The sequence below is a fragment of the Myiozetetes cayanensis genome, unplaced genomic scaffold, assembly GCF_022539395.1.
Source record: "Myiozetetes cayanensis isolate MyiCay16 unplaced genomic scaffold, myiCay2020 scf33, whole genome shotgun sequence".
Lineage (NCBI taxonomy): Eukaryota > Metazoa > Chordata > Aves > Passeriformes > Tyrannidae > Myiozetetes > Myiozetetes cayanensis.
Window position 1 is genome coordinate 983,866 of NW_026087555.1, and position 24,437 is coordinate 1,008,302.

The window sequence follows — 24,437 nt, forward strand, 5'->3', positions numbered from 1 at the left end:
TTTGGCTTTACCTCCTTATATCTTTCCATAATACTTAGTCTAGGAGGAGATTTTAAAGGTTTACTCATTCTCCACTTGGCAGATGAAATCTACGATGTGGGATTTTAAGATGAGCAAAAACTATGATGTGTTACATTTAGTATGAGAAAAACAGAAGAACAGATGGTATATTATACTTTCATTATATGAGGTTGATGTTTCTGCATATTAGATATAACTAATCGTCAAAACAATAGTTTAAATGGTTGTTTAGTCTAGGCCTGCTCTAGACCCACTAGAAAATGCCCTCTGCAATTGCAGCCACTGTACGTTGAAGTGTTCGACAAAAGCAGGTTATATCAGCTGCAAACTGAAAAAAGTAGTGTGAATGGGCCAGTTTTTTTTTTTCTTTATGCTACACAGCTGCTGTGTGGGAAGTAATTGTGGTTTTGAACAAAAATTAAAAAAAATATGTAAAAAAATCAAGATGCTCAAGTGCTATATACTAGAAGGTGTTTAGAGAGGTACAAATGGATATGTGTAGTAAAGCCATGATATTTTTGTGTGGACTGATGTGAAGCTTTGTTTCTTGGGACAAGACACTTGGAGAATTCAACATGATAGTGCAAGCTTCGGTTGGAAGAATAAAAGATGGGGCTGAAAACCACAAAACCATTCTTAGAAACAGTTAGCCACACTGGAGTGGGGAGAGATGAACTTCTCTAAGTTCTTCTTACTAAAACAGAATTCTGTGGGGAAAATAAGGATTTTTCCTCCCAGGTCTTTTTTTTTTTTTTTTTTTTAACAAAGTACAATCTTTAGTGGCTGTTCTACAGACTTTTCAAATAGAATAGGCTTATATGAAGAAAAATTCTCTTATGAATTGAAAATTATTTGCATTTGGTCAGGAATCCAGGACAAGTTGTTGGTGTGAGTTTAATGGAGAACATATCCTCTACAGCTAAAAGTAATAACCTTTAAAGGTGTGTTGCTGGGAATTTGTTTGATTAATGTGTGCATTTTTATGTCTAGGGAGGAGTGTGGATTGTCTAATGTAAATGTGAATCATGGGGGTGTGATAGAGGAATGGGACAGCTTCATTTCTATGAATGTACACTGCTGCAGATGTTTAAAACTAAGGGAACATAATTTAGCTACAGAAGCAAGACTTCTCTGAAGAAAAAAGGCATCCTGTTGCTTCACCAGCACACTAGGTCTTAAAAAAACACCACCATTTAAGGTGAGTTTTGTGCAGCGAGAGCACACCCTGTGGCTTGGCAGTCTAGTCAGAAGGATGATACCATGCTGACTTTATAACTAGATCTTTGAACAATATTCTCATGGGTGGTAAATGCAAAACAAAGTAATATCAACTGGCACTTAATTCTGTGAGCTCCCTGCTGATGGGGCTCTGCACTGAAATGGAACTCTTCCTGACAGGAAGTCAGCCGCGAAGTGTGGAGACCTCTGAAAATAAAGTGTGCTTTAATTTGACACCCTGCTGTTTTACAGCTAGTCTGTTTAATTTGAGACTATGAAAAGAGGTTTAGCTGAGGGGAGGGGTATGAGATTATGGAAAGTTCAGTGAGCAGCAATCCTTGTTGCTGATTTAATACTAATGACGAATATGTGAACTTTTTTGTTCATGTTAATAAATGAAATAATGTGTGTCTGTTTCCAAGCAACACTGCTTAAGGAACTCATGTTTTGGGGAGAAGTGCTGTTTACCTAAAGTTCTACCAGGAGAAACGTTGGATAGTGGTGCTCTTCAGTGTATTGTTTAACTTTTAGCCTTATTTATATTCATGTGTGCCTTTTTGCATGTTTCTGCAACTGGGAAAATGCCTGTCTCATCAAAGTTTGTTGATGACACACTAATCTTCCAATAAATAACTTGTTTCAGTTACTAAAAACTCATAATTCAAATTATGCAGAAATCGTGATATTGAGGGGCATGTCTGTTACGTATTAGATCCTAGTTCTGAACCATATTTGATTCAGAAGAATCAACTGGGTTTTCCAGTACTCTTTGAATAGTTCCAAAGACATTTATTTATACTTAAAACATTTACATTTTTCTTTTGGAAAATTTACTTGATGAGTGTAGGGGAGGATTTGTAGTGAAAGGAGCAGAAAATTATTATTTATCAAGTTTATGCTAGCAGCATGTAGGGAAATGTGAGAATAGAGCCCTGTGCTGCAGTGTGTTGTGTATGATGTTTTAGTCTAAGGGAAGACAACAGATGCAGGATGAGGAAGGGAAAGTAATGTTGGAAGAGATTCATTAGTTTTTCTGCCTTTTTTTTATTATTTGAGCTAGCTTCATTTTCCCTAAATCTTTTAAGAAAAGATCTGCATTAGGATAGGATTGCCCAAGGGAATAACAATGGCCAGGTTTGGATGTCTTGTCCTTTGAGTGAAGAGCTGGGATTGGCTTACATACTTTGGTTTTGTTCCCTCAAAGGTACAATGATGGTGGGAATCTTATTTATTGTTTGCATGCATCGTTATGAGAATTTAAATTGAAACTAAGCTACATTTGGGGAAAAGGGTAGTGTAGAATCATTGAACGGTAGAATGGTTTGGGTTGGAAGGGACCTTAAAGATCATCTCGTTCTGATCCACCTGCCGTACAAAGGGCCTTATGGTTCCAAAACCAGTGTTCACTGTGTATATTACTGAGTTCTTCACTAGCTAAATTCATTTATTTAAAGCTAAAAACTTTGAGCAAGAAGGTTGCTGCTATTTGGTGGTGATGATGAATGTTGCTATGGGTGGGGTCAGTCCATCACTACGAGTGCAACTGTGCAGCAATGAGTTGCTGTGATTTTTTTGTTCTTAAAATTAGTAGTCTACCTAGAAAGCCAATTTTTTTCCATTCAGTGATTTTACAAAATCTCAAATGACCATCACAGTTAAGCAAAAACCAATGAAATCAAGAGTCAGTTGCCTTATATTCTTGCTATTCCTCAATTTATTTTCCTTTATTCATATAAAAAGTGTTGCTGTGTCTGCAACACAATTATTTGGATCTGTTCCCTTTGTTAATCTTGTGCTGTTCCTTTTCCTCACTTTTGTTTTTCCGTCTCCTTTAATTTACAGCTTCATGCTTTCCATTGCTGCATGTTTACAGAACTGCTTGGTACTTTGTATTCTCAATTAATTTTTAAGATTCCTGTTCCTATTGTTTCTGAAGCCAGTCTTTCATCTTGGCTTTGAAAATAGCCGATGGTTAAAGAACCTGAAGAGGAAACTGCGGTGGAAAAGGTTTGCTGCTAGATGAACTCAAACCTGACCCCTAATTTTGTTTCACGAGGAGTCATGGCAACAGCCTGCTAGTGGGAGAGAGAAAGGGAAAAGCTGCCCAGGCAAATTGCTTCCTACGTCAGAAACTGTGGACCTGAAATAATTTAATTTTTCCCCAGTTTTTCCTACTTTTTTGAAACTAGGTACAAAAATTAGGTTTGAGCGGTGATGATATGCAGCTTTTATGCTGTGATAGTTATTATTGATATCATTTTTATTTATGCAGACAGCGATATTTTCATAATAATATATGAACTTTCAGATTAAGTTATTTAAGTTTTCATTTATTGCTAAAGAATATTTGGTATCAGCATAAATTGCGACAACTGCAACCCATCTCGAGATTTTTCTGACTGTGTGTAATTGTTAAAGATTGTATATGCTGCAACGTTTTATGTACTGTGTCTTACATGAAACTGTATTTTTTATGAGAGATTTGCATGCATAGTTTGTAGGAAAGACAACAGTTGTCACTTTGAGAGTAATCTCATAGCATAAAAGGCATTGTCTGACAAGCTGAAGGTTTTTAATGTAGCATTTTTACTGAAGAATCTGGTACTTAAGTATGCAAACTACTCCAGCTATATATGTGTATAATTTATTTTCAGAATCTGTAAAAACTTATTGTGAGTTGAACTCTTAAGTTTTAAGTATTGAAATTAAACTCTCATTATAGTTTTAGGCATTTACCACTAACAACATAATACTAGTTTATAGGAAGCTCTGTTTACATGGAATAACCCACATGGTTAAACAGCAGGGGAGTCTTCTGCTTTTGGTTAAAAACCTGCTGTTTCTGTATGGCTTATTTACTACTTCTTTAATTCTTAATGTAGTGTGCTGTGGAATTGAGCATGCAGCAAAGTCAGCAAAGAGTTCTGTTTTCTGCGTCTAGGGTTATTACTTGCTGTACAATAATAAAGGCACTATTTTATTGGGTTAGTTGTAATTAACTTCAGCACTAGGCGTTGATATAAATCATTCCTAATCTGTTTTCTTTACATTTTCATTCTTTTAAACTGGTTTAACATAGCTTCTTTCTGTTGTCCTTTTACATAAGGACTAGGGTTGTAATTGCTTTTTTGAATTAGGCTGTTGGAAGCTAATGTGCATGTTGGTCCAAGAATTGATTAAGGAACACTAATGAATTTCATATAGCACTTCTGAAAGATTTGTAATAAATACTCTATAGCGGTGATCTATTATAACATTAGAATTCAATACAGTGTTGTCACACACTGTGCAGCTGGGAAAATATTTCGTTTTAAGAAACTTTGATTCGGTTTCATAGTTTAAATAATAAAAGTTTTGTGGCTATGAATTAAAAAAAAGGTCACGTTCCAACTTTTCGCCAGAGTATATTTTATGAAAGTGGCAATTGTTATAATCTTTGTTTCCATGTTTTTTCAGAGGCAAAACTTGTCGTTTTTGGTTTTTTTTCCTACTCAGTCTTAGTGTTTGATACCAAGTGGCTCTTGTGCCTTTCTGACAGATCTGTCAATACACAAAGTGTGCTGCAGCATGTTCAGTTGTTCCTTAATAGCATAGGTTTGAAACAAGAATGTTATTTATTCTTTTCAGTCAGTTTTGCAACACCGAACGTGTTTGTTTCTTGAATTTCTTGTCTTTTTCATGGACAGAGTGCCACAGATGCACAACCTCAGCCCACCTTTATAGTTCATTAGTTAGATATGAGTGTGTTTGGGATGTTTTCCCACAACAGCAGGCTTGGTGTTATACCTTTGCTGGAAAAGCTATCTCATCTAGTTCATTTTTACACAACTTTCTCCTAGCAGACTCATTAAAATTTTTAATACAAAGCCTTCAGTTGTGTACTGTCACTAGCTGATTTTCTGACAAAAAGCAATGTCTTTTAAATGGAATGCCAGCAGTAAATACTTTTTATTATAACTGAGTGTTTTTGATAGTTTTAAAAGTCTTATAAAAATAATTAGCTCTTTTATATAGTTCTAATGGCAGCCTTGCAAGTTTCCCCTGGAGCAGTCTCTAATGAACAGGCCTTGATTTTTCCAGTTGGGCTTTTAGATTCCCGGAGGACTTGACTTCAGACCTTGAAGGGCAGCAGCTGCCATTTGTCTTAGGGCCGGAGTTGCCAAACAGACAGACCATGTACTAATAGGACACATTTGTACAGCCTGAGTATGTGGAACCCCGATAGAGCCCTAATGATGATCATCTGTTGAGAGCTTGTAGCTGGCCAGGGTTAGAGTAACTTTTATCACCCTTACTGAAATCAAAACCTCTGTATTGATTAGTGAGATAGCTTGGCTTGTTACCTAGATGCAATGTTGAAGCTTTCATAGAGAAACCTTTGTTCAAATTTCAATAAATCCAAGCCTGTTTGATAAGGTTTTGCCCCTGGTAAGGAGTTCTGAATTTTTAGGAGACTGGCAAATATTTTTACAAGTTCTCACTTTGTGTCAGGATTCAGCAACAGTGGTGATGTTCTGTAGAGAAAGGACCATGAATATAATTGTTGAAATTATTTTTCTCAGTCAGTTTGTGATAGTTCTGTCATTATTTATCTGTGGTCTTAAATTTTATCTGAACATACAGGTATGTCTGTATGAATACTGGATAACTTTGTCTCAAATGTATTTTTGTGCTAGTCTTACAATAATTTATGTCACATCTTTGCAAAATGTTTCTCTTTCATAATTACTTGGCATGTGCTAATTTTGATCTTAAATTGCTGCATAATTTCTAGATATGATTTCCCATAATTCCATGTTGGTTTTAATTTTTTTCAATGGTGTTTTGTAGATTAAAATAATTTAAGCAGGCTTCAACCTTTAAAAGTAATTTATGTTTGCAGATATTCTACTTAACATGTAGTCAGACTTTTTTTAATTATGAAGAACCCAGCTGAGATATGATCTACTTTTCACTATATGTTCTTTATTGCTGAGTTCATTCAAGCCTGTAGTGGATGTGGTGCTGAGAGAGTGCTGACACCAAGTGCAAACACTGCTGAAAAGCTCTTGATAGTTTACTTTAGGCACTTAAAGATTAGTATATCTCTCTATGAACAAGTTTTTCATGCAGATTTGACCTTTACTCTAGGATATAATATGTCTCTTAGTCATATGTTAACAAGTTTTCCCACCCTGCTCCTTAGTGTTCCATTCATAGTTGTCAGTACCAAAGTCATCCTTTTCCTTTGTTTCATAACCAAAATAAATTATTGAAACTCCACCAGCTTTATGGGAAGGATGGATTGGGAAAGAATTTACCCCTTTTTTCCCCTGCTCTTTATCGTGTGTTTCAACTGCTAGATACAGTTCTTCATTGTAGAATGTGTTAAACTTGTTAGAAGGAAGTTATTTTAAGTTTCTGAGAAAAATGAATTGTTAAGGAGCATGTATGTGTACATGAGCGAAAGTAGTAGTACCGTTTGTTACAGTTGAAAATAGAACAGTTTTCATATATTGCAAAAGTTTTAAATATTCTGTTCAAGATCCATGTTTAATTGTTAGCCATCAGACCAGTTGGTGGGTTGATCTTGCAAATGCTTTTATATAGCTTGAAGAATGTATATTTTGGGGTAATTCATGGGATTGTAGAGTGGTTTGAGTTGGAAGGGACTTTAAAGATCATCTAGGTCCAACCCTCCTGTCATAATTGTTTGAAATGGGATTATATTTTTCCTTAAAATGTACAGGTGAGCAGGAATATGTCCATTTGCTGACTGCAGGCAAGCACTTGAAATTGCAAACCAACAAAAATATTGATCAACAGAATTTTCTTGGTGTTTGTTGGAGTGATTACAACTTAGGTATGGTTATATTGAGTTAGATGAAGGCTCCACCTTGCTTGTTGTCTGTCCTATCTCCAACTACAGACACAAAGAGGTGCTCGAAAAGAAAAAAAACCAGGACAAGCAAGTGTAATACTTTTCCACTCTCCAGCTATTTTTTGCTCAGGGTATTTTCTGAATTGGATGGAATTTCTGTGTATTTAAGCAATATCAATATATTTATTCTCTTTGTGTAAAGAATCACCCAATTCTTTGTTTTGAAGCTGGCTCCTACTGTCCACTGCTGGTAGAAAAAGCTTTTGGCCAGGCCTGTTTGAGTAAATAAGAGTTTCCTGAAGTGTTAGAACTGAACAAGGATACTCAGACTGAGTAGGAAGCCAACAACAAATGGAAAAAAAAATAAATAGATGTGACACTGGAAAAATCAAGTTCGAGGCAGAAATTTTTAGGAACCTTCACTTATCTAGTGATGCCATATGATTAGAGACATACCTTATTTTTAACAAAGGAAATATGAGGATCGAGTAATATAAAAGACTTTTAAAATGCATCTGAAGACTGAATTAACTACATACACATGTAGCTGCAATGAAATAAAATGGGATGTATGATTACTAAAGACTATTTGCTAGACTAATCTCATTGTTAGTTATGGTCTAATGCATTTAGTTGGTGTTTGTATTTCCTAGAAAAAAGTAAATGTAGTAATTTATGAGTTTTATTAGAGCACTTGGTACTGTCGTATGAGTGATCATTAGTTGGAGTTAATTAGAAAAACCCACTGTAAAATAGATTAAAAACCCCAACATGGTTCAAATGGGACAACAGGTCATGTTATCAACCTTGAGGGAGATTATTAGTTTCTGAAAGGAGGGGTTTAAGACCACTACTGTTTAATGTTTTCATTTAATGACCCTTGTGCAAGCAGTAAGAATGTGTTAATGAAACTTGTTGATGATATGAAATTAAAGCTATAGAAGACTGGGATATAATTTTGCTTATGACAGAGTTGTATATAAAGGAAATATAACATGTTATCCTATACAAAATTAGAATTCAGATTAATTTTGAAGCCCCATTTCAGGAAAGGATCTAGTACTTGCATTTTGTCTAGAGTACTTAGGGAGCTGTTCATAGTTCCTATTAAGGAAATAGGTGAAACATTAATAATAAGTTAGGAAATCTCCTTATCAGACATAGTATTTGAATAAAATGTGTTTGCTTTGTGGTAATGGTTATTTTTCGCTGTAGCTATTTGTGATAGTGTTTAGTGCTTCTGGTTTTTTTCCCTGCTTCACTATTGAGCGTGCAGTGACCAAAAGCATAAAAATTAGATTATGTCTCTCAGTTACTAAACATTTATAGCCGTAGGAAATGCTGGTCAATTAAGTACAGCTTAGAACAGGTATGAAATTATTGACTTTGTTGATCTTCCCTTACAGTCCTTCCTTAGGAAAGTGCTGAAATGTGTTTTGTAGTTATTTAGTTGCATTAGTGGTTGAGTTTGAAGCTTTTAATGTGTTTTTTCCCTAATACTTTTGGGAGATGGATAACTAAGATGTTGATATAATAATGCAATATGCATACTGAGTGTAATTGTTTGAGAGTGAACATATACTGTGGGGAAATATTGAGTGGATCATGAAAGATGAAGACCATTAGTCTTTTCTTTCAACTATTAAAATTAGCTTTAGGGTGTGTTCAGCTGTGACTTATGAAATTGTTTAGACTAACACCTTCTTTGATGATGTCTGATACAGAGAAAAATGCTGAAAAGTATCATTATAAATGCACTTTCTTTTCACTTTTGGCAGCCTCCATCTTCACCAATTAAATTTTCAAGTGTTATTGTGAGTTCTTTAAAGAGCGGAACAGCAGATGGACAGTGTCAGAAAAGGAAAAATTATTCCGCTTTCCTTGAGTTTTCTCACATTTAAACTAACAGAATAGTTTGTTATCATCATATGAAGCTAAATATTTGGAAACTGATAATACAATGACAAAACTCTTACAGCGAGTACTTGCATATGTTATTTTGTGGAGAACGTTAGAAGCTAAAAGGCTTTTTTTTCATTTGAATAAATGCTTCTTAAAGCCACTTCAGGCATCTTCCAGGCTAACTTGAAGTCATGCAGTGGTGACCATAAGAAGGTAATAGGGCAGAACTGGGGGAAGGATGATGGAAGAAATATTGGTAAGATATATGTAGCAGTAAGGACCAGTGGTGCTTCTTCATGTAGCCTCAAAAAAACCCCAAACCCCTGTATGTGAAACAGAACTTAGCTGGTGCTTAGAATGCTGACTTTTTATTAATGCATATAAACCAGTTACATAAAAAGTAATCATCACAAAGTCTAATTATTCTACTCTTCAATCTGACTACTTGAAAATCGTACTACATTGTTGCAGCTTAAACGTGGTAAAACAATGTGTTGGACCTGGAACACATCAAGCCTCGAGAGATCAGTTACAATCATTCCCCTGCATTTCAAATTTGGAAATCTTCCTTGGGTGGGACGGGTGGACAGGATTTGTTGTACATAAACAACATTGTTCTAGTGGCTTTTGTGTGTGTGGCTTTTGTTTTGAGCAATCCTTTATGTCACTGACTGACACAAAGTGATTCTGCAACACTGAGCAGCAAAATCCTGCTATGATGCTGCATATTAAAACCTCCTACTTTCAGAAATCTGAAACTTGAAGTCTGACATATTTGCAGTTTTGCACTTTCTGCCTGCCTTGGAGCTGATGAGGTTTTTGAAAAGAACCGTAGTGATAGAAGTACTGATGTAGGTAATCATTAGGATTATTATTTCATACAACAAAGACTAAAAAGTCAAGGAAGCTGCACATGAAACTTGACTATCTGTATGCTACAGAATCAGTCTTTTGCATTAGATTAGAACAGTTGTAGAATTTAAATTGAGAGCTGTATTTGTCCTGGTCTGTTCAAATGCCTCTACATTTTTGCCAAAATACAAGGTTTACACATTTACTACCCTTATTTCCAGCTCAGTCAACTTGTGACTTGGTCAAGGACTAAAAATCTACTTTGTGTTTTTGTTAACCAGTTCTCCACAGCTTTCAAGTGAGGGAAACAAGCCCCAGTGACAGGTCATCTGGGTTGGTTGCTTTCCACTGTGTCTCTTATGGGGGCCAGGCAAAACCCACCTACGTGTTTAAGAGGTGTAGAATTTTGCTGTGATTCAGAGTTCAACTGTGTTTAAGGAATGTGCTGCACGTGTGTGTCTGCCACTACCATCATTTCAATGTGTCAAAAATATGTTAAATTTTTTTGAAACAGATGTATGTGTTAATGGTGCAATATTTGGATTGTAAACAGATTTTTTTTTTTTGAGTAGAGGTGGCTGTGGGATGCTGGAGTCAGGATTGTTTTCAGCAAATATGCTAACTAGACTTCAAGCTATAAGAGAAATTTGTGTCTAAAGAATGAACCTTGCATTAATATAAAACAGTTTCTAGCGTTATCAGGATTCAGTAAGACAAAAACCATCAGTGAACCAGGCTAAGTTCAGAATTATCACATGACATAGCAAAAGAAAATGATGGAGTCCTTTGTGGTATGTTTTTGTATTTTCTTCTCCCCTCAACAGAATATGACCTTGAGTAAACAATCCTGTCCTGTTCCTTCATGCTGGCATTCATTCCTTCCTGATTAGCGCACAATTAATGCCTTGTATGTTTGCTAACGCTGGTGTAAGTTGCTAAAACTGAAATAGTGTGTCATTTTTATTGCTGAAAATGTGTCTTCTTAGTTTTATTTTTATACATCTATAGTTTTCTCTCCTTTTTTCCCCCCCAGGAGTGGCAAAACTCTATACAGAAGAATGCTGGCCTTGCCTTTATTGAGCTTGTCAATGAAGGAAGGTAAGTCACAATATTTGATAGCATCTCTGTCTTAGCCTTCAGGAAGTTGTGTGGCTTGAAATTTTTTTAAAATAGTTTTTCTTTTTCCTTTTTGTGTAATTTTCTTTAGGTTTCACAAACATGATTTCATATTCTTTAGTACTTTGGTTCCATTCTGTGCATGGGATTTTGCAGAATCTGAGTGCTCTTTAGTGTCATTAAATATTTTGCTTATCTGTGTGTCATGGATTTTCTTTCTTCCTGTCCTTGTGTACTGTTTAATGTTGAAACTATAATTTGTATTCAGCTAATCTCTTGAGAAAGGGAATTGATATTTGAGAGACATTATAGCTAGGAATGGTAAGATAAGCCTCTGTCTCAAAAATTAGATTCCAGTTTGCTCATTTATTTCTGATCTACCTCATAAAATAGAAAAGAAGAGAGTCCCTTTAAGGAAAAAAAAAATCTGTTAATATTGCCAATTAGTTTTATGTTCTATCCATAACTTCATATGTATATTATTGGAACTTACAGAAAATGACAGAGCAGGTGATGAGGCCATGCTCTTTGACTTGTAGTGACTATTCAGAACCATCAATATTTTCTTCATTAGGAATTGAATGTTGAGGCAGATAAGAGCAATATTTACTTTTTGTTTAAAGGACGTTTTTAAACAGGTCTTAATGAATTAGCTAAGGAGTGCTATAAGAAAAGCCATTTCTTTAAACCTAAATTCTGTTAGTAACTTCAGCTCATAAGAATCCCAACAGAATATAAATTTTACATGACTAGAACAGCTACTGAATTAAAAACAAAATCATTTATCACATAAATTAATATGCTATATAAATATCTTTTTGTCACTGTAGCAAAGGGGAAAATGGCTATTTGAGAATTTTTCTTTTAAAATGTGTAGATGTTCTCGAGATACATAAAAATAATGGCCATTTTGATGGTTACATTTCAGTTTATGGTAGGGGAAACACCATTCTCAGACAGAAAAAACATTTTGCTACTAGTCTTGATCCCAAGGGCCAAGGTAAAGTAACAAGGGTGTTCAGTTACAGTGTTAAGATCTAGCCTGTAGTTGTTTCCTATTATGTGAGGCTGACCTGTCTTGACCTTACTTACAAAATGCCTGCTATAAATTTGGCCCTTGATTAATGTTTTATTAGCATAGATAACATAGAGATCCCACACACATGTAAACCACAATGTAAGGTTCGTCTGTGTAAGATGATTATCGTGAACAAATCAGTTGCTGAGACTGAACTGTAAGGAGCGGTTACCTGGTAGCTATTCACTCGTCCAGGTCAGGCTTTCAGAGAGCATTCAATCAGTAAACTGCTTGGAATTGACTGTTTTCTCTTCAAAACCTGCAGTGCCCATCACAGACAGATGGAATCACTCCCCCACCTCCATAAACAACATCAATAACGTATAGTCTGGCCTGAGCAGAGTGGTTGTCTCGGGGACAAATGATCCCTTGAAGACTGAAAAGTGTGGTTTTGGTTAGAAGAAAACGTCTAAGTAATTGTTACTTCATTTCTGACTTGTAGCAGAGTTGTGTTTTGTAGTGGTGTGTTTTGTTTTTTGGCCTTTTTTTTTTTTTTTAAAGTGGGAACATAACTTTCATTAGGGTGAAGAGAAGAAGGGATTAATTTCTTAAAAATGGCTCCTTTTATCTGTCTCCATTTTCCTCCATTACTGTTTATAGGAACCTTTAATGTTATTGCTGAATCGGTCATTGCAGTGCTTTGTGGCTTTTTAGCATTTACTAAAATGAAACTATTATCCCTTATATGACAGGAACTATATTCTGTATTTCTTCTCTTTATGCAGTTCACATTTATTTTCCTTGGGCATAAACTAAGACTAAAACACTTCTGGCCTTGGATTTTATTGTATTTGCTTTTTTTTCTGTATTTTTACCATAACATTATAATCTTAGAAACTCCAGAAGCTGAAATCTTTTAATTAAAACTTGAGAAAATAGATACCCATTCAGACTTTAGCTGCATAGTTGTATAATAAAAGCTGAATTTTAAGTCATTTCTAGAAGTGCACAAGAAAAGAAGAGAAGGTAGTTGTACAAAGGACAGAACTGGTTCAGCAAGTAAGGAAGGATATCTGTATTGGTACCATGGAATGAGAGCTGGAATAAATAAAATAAAATTAAGGACTGGAAGAACTGTCTAGAATTTGTGGAGTCACAGAATTTCTGTTGTCTGCTGCCTTGGTGGAGAAAATCTTGCTCATCCTGTAACCTTTGTAGACCACCGATTTGTTTCTGATACTTATTACTAGTTTTTTGGATTAACAATGCTAGAGGATATTCCAGTTTGAGGTGTGTTCTACTAGTTTTGTTTATCAGGCAGATAAGATGACTGAAAAAATCTTTCTGGAATTGGTCTGGAAGAGGAGATATAAATCTCTTCCTGTACTTGCTTTCAAATGTATTTTTTTTTTTGATTTTATGTGAAACGTATGAATGTACCTCTCTCTCTCACAGCAGTTGAAAGTTTTATGTTTAGGCTCGCCGTGTTTTGGCTGGGGTTCCCTGGACAGAAATATGTGCAGAAAGTTTTTCCCTGGGACTCATAAGGTCTCCAGTGTGTGTGCTGCGTTGAGAATGTCGTTGTCTGAATTTTGTCATGTTCACAAGTAGCTAATGTGTTACACACACAGCTGCTCACAGGCTTTCCAGGTGTATCACATCCACTCCACGTGTATAGCAGAATTGAGTGGTTTGTGCCCAGTGAAATTTTGAATCTTGAACTGAAAAAAACCTCTCTAAACAGGAGGCTTTTTTAATGGAAATACAGAACTGTAAACTGAAACACACAAGTCCTGAAGGACAGTTTACAAGCTTAGTAAAAAGGATAAAGCCTGCATAGAAAACCAGGAAGCTACAGAATATAAGTGAAAAGGTAGAGGAGCAGGTATGGGAGAATAACTTCTTTCTGTGCAGAAAAAGAAACATCAGTGTCAGTACACTGCTACACTGAACATTAATCTGTTTTTAATAAAAAAGAGTAAGTATTGTTCACTGTTATTGTAATGTCTGGGAACACTGTTAATGCTCTTTGAAACCTTGTTAAAAAGGTGCCTGTACCCATGGCATCTCCACGTACTGAGCCATCTGTGCAGCAGAAGGATAGGTTGCAAAATGTTTTCCTTAGCCTGCTGAACTTCTGTCAGTCTCGATTTCATTCTTTGTGCTTGCCTTTCACCTTCAGGTCCTCCCTTTAGGGAGAGTCTGTTTTGGAGCCTGAACCTGAGAGCTTACTGATGAGGGAATTTGTTCACCAGAACCATGCCTTAGGTGTGATCTAGTTCAGTGTCATGGCCAGGAGACTTCAGAGGTGTTCAGATTGATTCCTTTTTTCACCCTGGAACTAATTATGTCTCCTTCTTATGCACAAGATGGTCAAGCTATTACTTACGAACTTAAAAAAACCAACCGAACAGCTTTGTTTTATTTCCTTGCATGTACAAATGTCTCTTTTGTTAGGCTCTTATTTTCTCTACTTGACTAGTTAGCAAACAACTCCTTTGCTCTGTGAAGGTTAAAACTCTCTCCTGTCGCTTTGATTCATTAGCACACTTTAGTGTGAAGCATCTCTTATGCTGGACCTTGTTTTCTGTATCAGTCAGGGCACTAACAAACGTACTCGAGCTTGAGACTAGGCATGACAGTTATTATCCCCTTTGGGGTGATAATGGGTTTGGCATGGCAGGGGTTGAGGGATCAGTCTCCTAAGCATGCTGCAGCAATTATTCTTTCCAATTTTCAGTTCAATAGACTCTTGAAGATGCTTAATTTTAATTTTCTCAAGCATAGTTTTCTTGACCATCCAAAGAATTACAGACTAGTGTTCTATACATACATTTTTATCCACTTGTAAATGAATATTCACGCAGCAGTTGCTTTGAAAAAATATCACTTAATGTTTGGTGAAAAGATAACCTCATTAAACCAGCACAATCTATGTTTAATTTCTTCTCCTTTGCTTTTTCAAATCCTTAACCAAACCAAGCAACCCAAAACTTAAGGCATTCACAAGTGTATCCTGGAGAGGCAAAACTAATGAAGTTTGTCATTCTGTAGCTTTTTCTTATTGCTATATTCTCTGTTGTCTGATGAGGAATGAAATCTAATCAAAGTTCTCCCCTTCATATCAGAAGATTTTGTGTAGCTGAAAACAGGGTTTTTTGGTTGGTTGGTTGGTTTTTGTTCATTTGTTTTTTCCCAAAAGGATACTTGCAAGGATTTTTGTGCTCTGTTGGATTTAAAATTATTATTTTTTGAGAAACTCTAGCCTTCTCTTAAAAATAATAGTTGTAATTATCCAATTAATTCAACATTTTTTGAGAGAAGAAGGAAGGCAGAGAGCATGCAAATTTAACATCTTTAGCAAGTAAAAAATTCCACCAGCCAAGCAAAAAAAGGTCCCAAACCTCTCCAAATGTAACTGGTATTATTCTCTCGATACATAACATCTAGTAGTATAAAATCTGGAATGCTGTAATCATCTATATTTCTATAGCCTTTTTTTTTTTTTAAGAACTGTACTAAGAAAATTTCAACATATGTCACCTGCTGTTCCTTGATCTCCACGTACTGAGCCATCTGTGCAGCAGAAGGATAGGTTGCAAAATGTTTTCCTTAGCCTGCTGAACTTCTGTCAGTCTAGATTTCATTCTTTGTGCTTGCCTTTCACCTTCAGGTCCTCCCTTTAGGGAGAGTCTGTTTTGGAGCCTGAACCTGAGAGCTTACTGATGAGGGAATTTGTTCACCAGAACCATGCCTTAGGTGTGATCTAGTTCAGTGTCATGGCCAGGAGACTTCAGAGGTGTCCAGATTGATTCCTTTATTTCACCCTGGAACTAATTATGTCTCCTTCTTATGCACAGGATGGTCAAGCTATTACTTATGAACTTAAAAAAACCAACTGAACAGCTTTGTTTTATTTCCTTGCATGTACAAATGTCTCTTTTGTTAGGCTCTTATTTTCTCTACTTGACTAGTTAGCAAACAACTCCTTTGCTCTGTGAAGGTTAAAACTCTCTCCTGTCGCTTTGATTCATTAGCACACTTTAGTGTGAAGCATCTCTTATGCTGGACCTTGTTTTCTGTATCAGTCAGGGCACTAACAAACGTACTCGAGCTTGAGACTAGGCATGACAGTTATTATCCCCTTTGGGGTGATAATGGGTTTGGCATGGCAGGGGTTGAGGGATCAGTCTCCTAAGCATGCTGCAGCAATTATTCTTTCCAATTTTCAGTTCAATAGACTCTTGAAGATGCTTAATTTTAATTTTCTCAAGCATAGTTTTCTTGGCCATCCAAAGAATTACAGACTAGTGTTCTATACGTACATTTTTATCCACTTGTAAATGAATATTCACACAGCAGTTGCTTTGAAAAAATATCACTTAATGTTTGGTGAAAAGATAACCTCATTAAACCAGCACAATCTATGTTTAATTTCTTCTCCTTTGCTTTTTCAAATCCTTAACCAAACCAAGCAACCCAAAACTTAAGGCATTCACAAGTGTATCCTGGAGAGGCAAAACTAATGAAGTTTGTCATTCTGTAGCTTTTTCCTATTGCTATATTCTCTGTTGTCTGATGAGGAATGAAATCTAATCAAAGTTCTCCCCTTCATATCAGAAGATTTTGTGTAGCTGAAAACAGGGTTTTTTGGTTGGTTGGTTGGTTTTTGTTCATTTGTTTTTTCCCAAAAGGATACTTGCAAGGATTGTTGTGCTCTGTTGGATTTAAAATTAGTATTTTTTGAGAAACTCTAGCTTTCTCTTAAAAATAATTGTTGTAATTATCCAATTAATTCAACATTTTTTGAGAGAAGAAGGAAGGCAGAGAGCATGCAAATTTAACATCTTTAGCAAGTAAAAAATTCCACCAGCCAAGCAAAAAAAGGTCCCAAACCTCTCCAAATGTAACTGGTATTATTCTCTCGATACATAACATCTAGTAGTATAAAATCTGGAATGCTGTAATCATCTATATTTCTATAGCCTTTTTTTTTTTTTAAGAACTGTACTAAGAAAATTTCAACATATGTCACCTGCTGTTCCTTGTCTTAAATTGTACGTATTGCTTTTGACTGATCATAGATGCAAATATTTTTAATATTGAAATTCTTGGCAGTCAAACTAGTTGGCCAATTACTTGGACTCCTTCCGAAGAGAAAATAGGGGACAGATGTCGACTGCCCCACTTCATTGTCTTTCACTTGCAGCACTGTGGTCACTCTCAAGGAATGAATGTTAGAGCGTGTGTTGCCATAGGAGCAACTCCTGTGATGGAAAATAGTTGGAAAAATACAGCTACTAATGAAAAAATGGGTGATAACTGACAGACTTGGTGCATAATTGACCAGAAAAGGCTCAGGAAAAAAAAAAGGTAAATGCAGTCACAATCCAAACTAGAATTGATTACTCCCAGTCTGCTCCCCCCTCTTGCTGCAGCCTCCTTGTCCTGAGATTCTGATAACAACAGAACCTGCACCATAGTCTTGATTTGTAAGATGAAAAAAAAATGTTTTCCACAATTTCTGTTTGTTTTTAACAACCTATTCTGTTTAAGTGGTAAGTTTTGTAAGAGAGAGTTTTGGTGATTTCTGAGTTTCTATGTTGTTAGCAGGAGAGGCTTTGTTTATGTGTAAGTTTGAACTAGGGAAGACCATTAGGCTAGACTTCAAAAAACCATTTGAAATGTGGTGAGAATTAGATGTTGTAGCCTTGATAAGTTTCCAAGGTGGATAACTTGACTTGAGGTGGGGTTATTGACACTACATGATTTTTCCGTGTGTGTTCAGTAAGTAGACTGTGATGGGCACGACGACTTTTAAAACAGTTTCTTTGTTTCACTGAGTGTTGATTATCTGTGCTTGGATTTAAATTGCATCATTTTGAGTAAGTGGTTCTCTGCTTCAATTTAGTGAGTAAGTAGAAGCTTTTTGGGGAGAACTATGTCTTAAGCAAAATTTAATGTAAGCTTTTATTATTGGAAATAGTAACTTTGGAGAGTGTGTGTGACAAAGGTAGGTTTTGCTTGTGAGAATACATAATTAATTTGCTGGGTCTATGAAAAAGGAAATTCATAAAACACTTTTGAGTGCCTGGGAATTCTATATTTTTTTTTAATGCAGAAAGTTTTTGGTAGCATCTGCTTTAAAAAAATAAATGAACGCAAGAGTAGCAAGATGGTATCTATGCTGCATTCTTGTGTGTACACATGTACACATGTATTGTACTATTGCTGTCTGATGGTACATTTTCAGAAATCATATTCTGCAGTGTCTCTTGGAATGTGAACACTACAGTTTTCAGTAGGCTCTAGCATGTCCTAAGAGGCTCTCCTAGATAGAAAAGATTAGATTGGTGTGTCCCTCCTTAGCTGTCTTTTCAAAGTGCTGTTACATTTTATGCTATTGCGTGTCCAAGTCAGCATGCTGATGAGTCCACACAATTTTGGAACTTTGCTTTTTCTCCCCTCTTTTATTTTAAGGGGATAAATGTGTTCAAACTTCAGTCTTTAGGACCTTATGGATTTAGCTTAGTATTTTTGAGCATTGAACAGCGGATCTATAAAGTATCTGTGTTCCACAAAGCAATTTTAAAACTTCCTTGCGTCGGTACTTCCAACACTTAGCACATTGAACAGTCAGATCCCATAAAAGATCCCATAAAGTGTGTATCCATGCAGAACATATCTCCTTTTGAAGTTAGAGGATCTCTTATGTGCTGTGTTTATGAGGAGTGCAAGTATGAAAGCTTACCTCTCCTGACTGCCTCAGGGTTTGTTATGGCAGTGTTTGGAACATACATGTTCTCTCCCTGTAGTACTTCATGATAGATTCATGCCTAAATAGCTGTCATAAATGTCACCTAATGTAAAGCTTTTTTCGTACTTTGACTAAAATTGATGGACATCAGTAATGCTAACCCAGAATTTCTCAACCTTTCGCTTGTTTTTGCTTACACGTGTTTTTCTGTTCCATTTTTCCCCTCTTGTACCTCCTCCTTTTTACCTGATGTAAGGAGAAGCTTGACTTTTTACTTGATCATCTAAGCATTCTGCAGCTAGAAATCAGAGAAAGAGTTCTACCTCTGAGACTCATGGTTTTCTCTTCCAGCATAACAATGAAAATCAGTCTGTCTCATGTATTTGTCTGGGACTCCTTTTCTCAGTGGTTTAGCACTTCATTCCTGACCCAACAAAGTATGCAAGTATATATTTAATTTCCAGCATGGAATTCATTCCCTTGCTTGTTTTTACTAGGCTGCTCATCTTTTAATCACATGTTTTAAAATATTTTAGTCTGCAAAGAAATTGCTTAGACAAAGGAATAAAAGTCTGTCTGAGACCTGGAATCTGGTGTGCACTGAAAGCAGACGAGTAGACTTGTTATCCAGAGTCTTTAAAATCATGGATATTTCATGTCTAATTTCTACAAAACATGTCTATCCACAGTCTTCTCATGTTAAGAAAAAAACATCCTAACTCAATAGTGTCATTAATAAAAACAAACAAAAAGGGAATCTGTCAGGGAAAGTGGAGTGTAAATCACCACTTTCAGCAGTATTTTGGTGTTTAATAACACTGAAAAAAATGCAGATATGTGATATAGTTTTATAAGGGAAGGATGGTCCATGGGTCTGTATACAGAGATTATGAAGCAAGAAGGAAATTATTAGACTTAGAGGTTTTGTTTCAGCTTGAGTGTGCATACTTTGAAAGAGAGAAGAAATTCAATTAATCCACCTGTTTACTCAATGAAAGGAAAAGATGTCCTTTTGCTGTAGAAAAAAAGTGTTTAGAGATGTTTTAGGTAGAATTTTTATTTGACAGAAGAAAAATTAATGTGATCTAGTTGTGGGGAAAAACATCAGGATAAAAGCAGACAAGAAATAGTTATGATTGGGAATTTTTGGTTTATCTGTTTTGTTATTTTAATTGACACAAATTACCTTATTATAGAACTTCGTTAGGGGAGAATATGCTGTAGAGCATCTTTTTTCTGGAGTGGGTTACCCAGAGAAGTTGTGGATGCCCCATCCATGGAAGTGTCCAAGGCCAGGTTGGATGGGGGTCTGAGCAACCTGATCCAGTGGAAATTGTCCTTGCCCACACCAGGGAGTTGGAACTGGGTGATCTTTTAATAAGGTTCGTTGCAACCCAAATCATTCCATGTTTCTATGATCTTCAAACCTTAAAAAAAAAAAAAAAAAAAAAAAGAGTAAAGGTATGCTGAAAAAAAATATTTTTTTTTTTTTTAAAAGTGCAGAAAAAGAGAAAGGTATGCTGTAGCTCAAACAGAAAGTACAGACTTGATGGAGGAAATTAAACTATTTTGAGGAAAACATAATGATCTATGCAGAAGGCCAGAGCAGGAACCAGAAAGGACCATTATGATCCTTTAAATCATGAAGTGCACTTATTGTCTTAGGAAAATCAGATGTTTATAAACTTTTACTTAAGAAGAAAGCATTTGTTTCTGAAAATCACCTGATCTAGGTAATACAGTTTCTAGCCTCTCCCATATGTACAAAATGTGTTGTATGTAGTTTGGAGTTGAACTAACACTTCAGCAAGAGTCAGATTCTTTTTCTTGCTTCAGCATTGGTCTACTCGGCTACGAACAGTTGTTTCTATTGAAAGCAGAGAGCTTTCTGTTCAACATTTTGTTTGCCTTTTCCATAAAAGTAGCAGCTGCCAAGGTTCCCAAAATTAGTGTTTAGCAGGTGATTAAAACTTCGTTTTAGACATAGGAGCAGAGTTGTTCATTTATACAGGTGCTGTGAGCTCGTATTGGCCTTTGATTTTTAATGATGGATATAGACTCCTCTCTTATATCTTATATCCTTACATTTATATATAGATACATATTTGGTTTGAAAAGTTCCACACTTAGGGGTGATTTCGAAATAGAAATCTGAGTGGTATGCAGTGTATGTGGATACTGTTTTCATAAAGAAAATCCAAACTGCCCTAGGTGATGATACAACTTGAATTATTTGTTTTAAGAAAGTTAATCTAAGCATATGCAGTGTTTGGACAAGGTGACTGAAAAAAGAAGATTAAAATGTAAAGTTCTTGAAAGTAAATAATGAACACAGCTGACATATGTTCTATATTTCATATAGACTTCATTTATGTGAGTAAATAATTTTTATCATTATCTCATGATGACCTTTCATTCCTGCATTTGGGAACTGGTGAGGACAGAAGTAATTGTATAGTAATATGAATCATTTACCTTTCTCTGAAGTAGTTACTTATGCTAAGCTCCAACAATTCCTTAGTTGTAAGCTATAAGAATTCTTGGTTGCCAGAAGGACAAGTTCAACTAGGATTTATCTGCAAAATCATGTCTCAGTTTTATCTAGCTGACCTATTCTTGTATGGAATATCATAGGGAAAATGAGGAAAGTGTGTGGGATTAGTAAGGAGAGGTGGGAACGACAGAAGTGACAACTGATCCATAAGAGGCAAAGCTCTTTCTGATACTTAGAAGCTCTTTGTTTTCACTAGGTATGCTCCTAGTCTGTTTTGAGAGCACTGTTCCTGTGTGAGGGAATGTAGTTCTGTGATTTGGAACATGTCCATCATCTCTGCAAATGCACAGCTAGTGCCATTATACAGTCACTGATGTGCTGGGCCAACACTGGTTACATTTAGTAGATAAAAAGGAAAATCCATGTTGTAAAGTGTTAAAACAATTATTATATAGGGTGATTTATTGAACAGATGGGCAAAAAAAAAGTGGGACTTACAGAGGATAATGTTTGTTAGATTAAAAGTAGACCCTTTAGAGGATGACTAGTATTTTTCAAAGTCCGATCAGGCTAGCAGAAGATATTGGTATTGACAAACTCAATGGAAATAATGGAATATTGTCCAACTGTGTTACATGCAAATGGTAATACATGAGTATTTATGGTCCCTATGCATTTTTAGTTGGTTCTTACTTTAAGAAGAAAATGTTTATTTAAAAGCTTCTGTGTCAGATTTAAATGTGCTACTGGGGATCATGGAGAAAGAGTCAAGCGCCTGGAATCTTCTCAGACTGAAATTGGTAATGCAAAATTTCTTGTTGCTGCTTTTTTAGTACACTTCTATTTTAACTGAACATCACTGTAAATTGTAGAGACAGAGGTTTGGGGTTTCTTTTTATCAGTGTATGAGCAGTGCCTTCTTACCTAGTTTATTTTCCCAAGTTTTTTATGCCATTAGAAGTTACGATATTGAATTTACATTATTGCAGCAATGCTGGTTCTGCAAGTCTGTGCAAGTAAAGTCTCATGCACGCAGATAAATTGGCAGAATTGCATGCTTGTTGATCAACAGCTACTTCCATTGTAAAAAGTTATTAAAATAGAAAAAATTAAAATAATTATGATGTGGTTTTAAAATAGAGGCTTCTCTTGTACAAGCCTCCCCAAACAGAAGGTGAAGTTGTGCTCCAAATAGTGAGTTATTGCATATTTCTTTTTTCAAGAGTTCATCCGTGGGGGGACAGTAATCCGCCAGTTTGGCTGGTTCATGAACTCATGGCCTCATGAGTGTGCTGCAGTTTTCCAAGCCTTGTAATGAGAGGGACAGTGAACAAATCTGTTGTTCTGCTTCTGGATTTCTTCTCAGGCTTGTGACCTGCAAGTCTGATGGAAGTGTGGAATTCTGAATGGCATTGGAAAAGGGAGAGTGGAGCATTGATGATCATACTTTCAAATATACAGTTGGAGACAGGTGGAGCCTTTTTTCAGATAAATAAGTTATTGGGGATAGAACTAACATTGTCTGCATTAGAAGGCATCCTACATAATAAATCTTGTGGTTATAAAGATAGGCTCTCATTAGACTCTGAACTTGCTGAAATGTACTTTACCTTGTGTGTACAAGGCAAACAAATGATCTTACGTTCTGCTACTCTTTTTCTATAATTGAAAACCTTAAGAAAAGAAGTTTTAATAAGAGATGTTTGTGAGAACTAATTAGTAGAACATGTAATGGATTTATCTGGTGTATCTTTGAGTGATCCTATGGAAATGTGCACCTTCTGAAAACAGTGTTTCTTCTGTATAGACAGTTTTAACTATGAATCCCAATGTAACTAATTAAAAAGGAAATGTTTTTAGTAACAGTATGTAAACTCACAGAATAATTGGGTTGTAATTCAATCTGTCAGCTCTGATGCCATTCATAAACTCAGGGTTTATGAAGGCCTCAGAAATCTCAGATTGAATTACAGCTTTTTTCTGTACATAACCTGGAACAATGTATATCTTAGCATTTCATTTGTGAGGCTGAGAATGTTTTATAATCCTAAAAATATTACTTAAATGCATACTTAGCATAAAATTTCAATTTTGCATTTGGAGAAAATGCTATATGGCATTGCAATTCACAATTTTTTATTTAGACTTTACATCAGTTACGTTAGAGCTTTAACTGTGGATGTTTATATGCATAAGCTGCTTACTCTTCTTTATATTGTGGTGTGTGTATGTGAAAGATTTTCTTACATATCTCTATTTCAAGTAAAGCAAATGGCTTTCTCGAGTGTTTTTACATATTGTTTAATACTTACTTTGGTTTACTATTGAAATACAGCTTTACTAGTTGCCAGAGTATTACCCCTCAACCTTATTTACCTTATTTATACCATTTTCTTAACACAATAAAGTCAGTTAGGAGAGATCAAAATATTTGTATATATCCTGTATTTACAGATTTTGATTTTTGCACTTCATTCTCTCAGGGCAGTTCTTAAATATTCTCTGTCCTCAGGTTGCTGAGTCAAACCATGAAGGACCATTTGGTAAGAGTGGCTAATGAAGCAGAATTTATCTTGAGCCGACAGAGAGCAGAGGATATCAACCGCCATGCTGAATTTGAGGTAAGAAATGAAATCCTTTTTAAAAACCCCAAAAAACCCCACAAAAACATAACAAACCCACTGGGTTTGAAGATTCCAGTGTGTGTGATTTGGGCTTTTCAGGCACAGGAGGTCCCATTCTGAGAAGTGCTTTGCTTGCAAATAGGGTGCTTTGATAAGTTTGCTGCTAACTTTGATGGAAAAACAGGCTGAGCGGAGCAGCTCAGAACTTGTTAAAATCTGCACACCCCAGTTTGTAGGGGAAATACTTTTATCATACCAATGCTGTTCTGTTCCATTTAGCAAATATCACTGTATATGTTAAAGCTGCTTAGCATCACAGTCAAGATAGAGCTGAAAAAACCCTGACTTTATTGAAGATAGATGGTAACAGCCTGTGAAGTGCAAAATGAGAAATTACTTTTTTTTCTTTTTGTATCATTTGCTATTTGACTTAATCCCTCTCTAAAACCATTCTCCCTCTGTTTTACATGCCTCTGTGTGGTTTTGCTATGTTTTCATATTTTCACCCCACTTAAGGGATTCTAAATTGAAATAATGGACTTTTTTTTGTAATAAACTTGTATTACTTTGTAATA

The 24,437-nt window shown here is 35.7% G+C and overlaps 1 protein-coding gene across 6 annotated transcripts in view; it reads left to right on the plus strand.

Moving 5' to 3' along the window:
* The window catches only part of LRBA (LPS responsive beige-like anchor protein), a 402,779-nt gene that overhangs the window by 122,061 nt on the left and 256,281 nt on the right, over positions 1-24,437 (plus strand). For all 6 annotated transcript variants that reach the window (XM_050327298.1, XM_050327300.1, XM_050327299.1 and 3 more), the window contains 2 exons: positions 10,887-10,951; positions 23,751-23,859. In XM_050327298.1, coding sequence (XP_050183255.1) covers positions 10,887-10,951; positions 23,751-23,859 — 174 coding nt within the window. The remainder of the gene's footprint in view (positions 1-10,886; positions 10,952-23,750; positions 23,860-24,437) is intronic.